At 40.1% G+C, this 3,064-nt stretch overlaps 1 protein-coding gene across 1 annotated transcript in view; it reads right to left on the reverse strand.

Annotated features, from left to right (window-relative positions):
• LOC122084921 (cyclin-A3-2-like) overlaps window positions 1-2,405 on the reverse strand; it is a 5,311-nt gene extending 2,906 nt beyond the window's left edge. Inside the window, exons 1-6 of the mRNA XM_042653340.1 lie at window positions 1,501-2,405; window positions 950-1,182; window positions 714-789; window positions 519-595; window positions 177-210; window positions 6-88 (exon numbers count right to left, since the gene is read on the reverse strand). Coding sequence (XP_042509274.1) covers window positions 6-88; window positions 177-210; window positions 519-595; window positions 714-789; window positions 950-1,182; window positions 1,501-2,184 — 1,187 coding nt within the window. The 5' untranslated portion in view covers window positions 2,185-2,405. The remainder of the gene's footprint in view (window positions 1-5; window positions 89-176; window positions 211-518; window positions 596-713; window positions 790-949; window positions 1,183-1,500) is intronic.
• Window positions 2,406-3,064: the final 659 nt, after the last annotated feature.

Below are 3,064 nucleotides of genomic sequence, written 5' to 3' on the forward strand. Positions count from 1 at the left end.
TTGACGGTAAGAAACGGATGCAACTGTAATCCAACAAACTTAGCTCTCCAAGGTAACATCCAAGGAACTCCAATTGCAAATTGGGTGACTGGAAGAAGCCACACGACTGTTAGTAAAACAAATTTAAGAACAACAGCAAGAGATTCAATAAAAAAACAGATCCATATTGTTCTTACTTTCTGATCATCTTGAGCTGCTCTAGTAAATTTCCTGAAAAACAAAATAGATATGACTGCAGTTAGTTCAATGAGTCATCAAAGATTAATAGCATCAGGTAGTAGCAGGTAGAAATAAGAAGATTTTAAGCCCTCGACTTCAAGACCCAGATCATGACACCCTTTATCCACTAGCAAAATCATAGTCATTTACTGGCAAGTATTATAGGCAAAAATATGGAGGGTATCACAATCAAGCAGCTGAACTCTAAACAGAGACATTTAAATGCATGGCTGAGCATTTAGCAATAGTACCCATAACAGAAAGTGAAGTAAATAAAAGAACATCTCTTGTGTCCTTGCCTGAGAAAAGTCTTTATGGTGGGATTTCCCATCTCGAAGTTCAGAAATTTGAGAATATCTGTCTCCATCTTTACCACCTAAAAAAATTACCCCAGTAATCAGTTACATATTTCCAGGAGATTTCAGAAGGAAAAAACAACCATAAAATGTAGATAGAAACCGAAAAAAGGTTCAGGATGAGAAAACAAAAATCACCTCTTGTTTCGTGTAAGTATTGTCTGTTATATAACAAAAATCCTCTACATGTGGAGGACTGATCTCTTCATACTTGCTGCATCACCAACCATAGAAGAGAATCCTCAGAGAACATTCCAAATTTAATAGGAAAGCAATATAATCAAACAGAAATTAAGGAGCATCAAATTTATGAAAAATGGTCGAGTAAACAACTTAGAGAAATCTAGACATAAGATGAAGTTTTAGGCACTTACGAAGCGATAAGCATGCAGGAGATGCCTAGGAGTTGTAGCCTTTGCCTGTTGATAGCATGCGAAGATAGAAATCTGTCAATGTAGGAGACGGTAAGGTAAAGAGTGTCAGAGACAAGCTTATATTCCTCTGCAACTTCAACCAGCCAATCCACCAGAACCCCTCGCATGGTTGCTGTAACATCCTTCTGAACTTTCTCAATGTAATCAGGGATCGGCCTCCTTTTCGCCTCCATCTAAATAAATGAACAACATTTCAGGTCAATCTGAAGAAACTAAGACGACCGCAAACCCAACTGATCGAAAATGAAAGCCTTAAACCCAATTTCCGGAGATCAAACTATAGTCAAAACCCGTATCAGAGAAAATTCATAGAGAGAAATGAGGATTCCAGAAACACCTAAGCTTTGAAACCAAAACCCCGTATTCCAATAACGAGCAAATCACGAAAACCACTTGCCAGAACAAAAATAAAATAAAAGCAATGATAAGATCAGACCCCGGAGTGGAGACGAGGAACCAAATAAGTGAAAAACCTCTGCCCTCATACATACCTCCATGGAGTGAAGGTACTCGAAGATGTCAGACGCATAAGGCACGCACATCTGAGGATCGAAAGTATCCGGATCAATGTCCGGCCTGGCGGGCTTCACATCCTTCTTCTTCAACCTACATTTGGGCTTCTTAGGTTCAAGAATCGCAGTCGGATTGGAGACAACATTGGACTGCGAGTTAGGGAGCTCTCCCAAGACGGGTCGTTTCTTTGTCACAGGAAGTTGCGGAGTCTCGGGCATGGAAGAAGCGGCCTTCTTCTGAGGTTCAAGAATCGCAGTCGGATTGGAGACAACATTGGACTGCAAGTTATGGAGTTCTCCCAAGACCGCTCGCTTCTTCGTAACAGGAGGTTGCTGAATCTCGGGTATTGAAGAAGCGGCCCTTTTCTTCGCAGCACGGGTAACCCTCATGCGATTCTCCTTGTTTTCCATGTTCGCCAAACACGATAAGGTGTGGAAATGGGTATTAGGGTTTGACGAGATGAGAACGGAGGAGAAGGAGAGATAGAGAGGAGATGGGCGAAGTGAGGTGTGAGACCCTAAGGACCTTTGTAGTGAGTGGTAAGTGTACTCTGAGAATGATTCCGAATTCTGAATTCTAAATTCTGAAGAGTGCGGGAGAGAGAGAGAGAGAATGAGAGGGAAGAAGAGGAGGGAGAGAGAAAGGTGCTGAGATGCCGCCATTTTTTTTGCAATTTCAAAACTTTGTAATTTGCGATTACGCTACATGGGGGTATTTCCGTCTTTCTAATTTTAGTACGGTTGGATTTTAAGAGTTATGACCGGAGAAGGCGGCGATAATGATATTTACAAATTTTGAAAATTCATTCCAAATTTGGAATTTGATGTGGGAGGGAGTAAAGCTTTCCCGGGCATCGTTGATTTGGCACGGACACATTTAACATGAGCATTTGGTCGAACAACTGTTGTGCATCACCAGTATATACAAAAGATCCACAATACCAGTTCATATAGTTCATACACTGTAAAAGTAAAGGAAAACCCACATCGCAAGTTAAGAAAGAGAATGAAAATTAGTCGATTACGAAGCACGAAGTTGTAGGTGTTGAGCATATTATTACTGAAGAGATGGTTGCTGATTCCCTGACCAAAGCTCTTCCAGTGGGAATTTTTAAGACTCATGTTTCTAACATGGGTGTGATGGAATCTTTTGATATGCTTGTTTAGTGGGAGTTTACTTATCCATAGTGGTATTGTAATAAGCATTATTTTAGATCATACATTATGAGCACAATCTATATTGAGGATGTTTACTTTCCAGTATAGTGTTCATTTATATTTTCTCTCATCGTATTGTTGTATGATTATTGTGGTTTACTTTGACATGTCACAGTTAATGGCGGTATTTAGCCAAGTTTCGTGATTTATGGCGGTATTTAGCCTAAATCCATGGAGATGGTTGTTAACCATAGGCTGTATGCCAAAGTGAGATATTAATACAAGAAAATGGCGGTTTGCCTAAGTATTGATTAATATCAAAGTTCTCTACCTGTGAGGTTTTCAAGGTAGGCTGGTCTTTAGATCAGGAACGGACCTATAAGGA

Source organism: Macadamia integrifolia, chromosome 7 (genome assembly GCF_013358625.1).
Source record: "Macadamia integrifolia cultivar HAES 741 chromosome 7, SCU_Mint_v3, whole genome shotgun sequence".
Taxonomy (NCBI): Eukaryota; Viridiplantae; Streptophyta; class Magnoliopsida; order Proteales; family Proteaceae; genus Macadamia; species Macadamia integrifolia.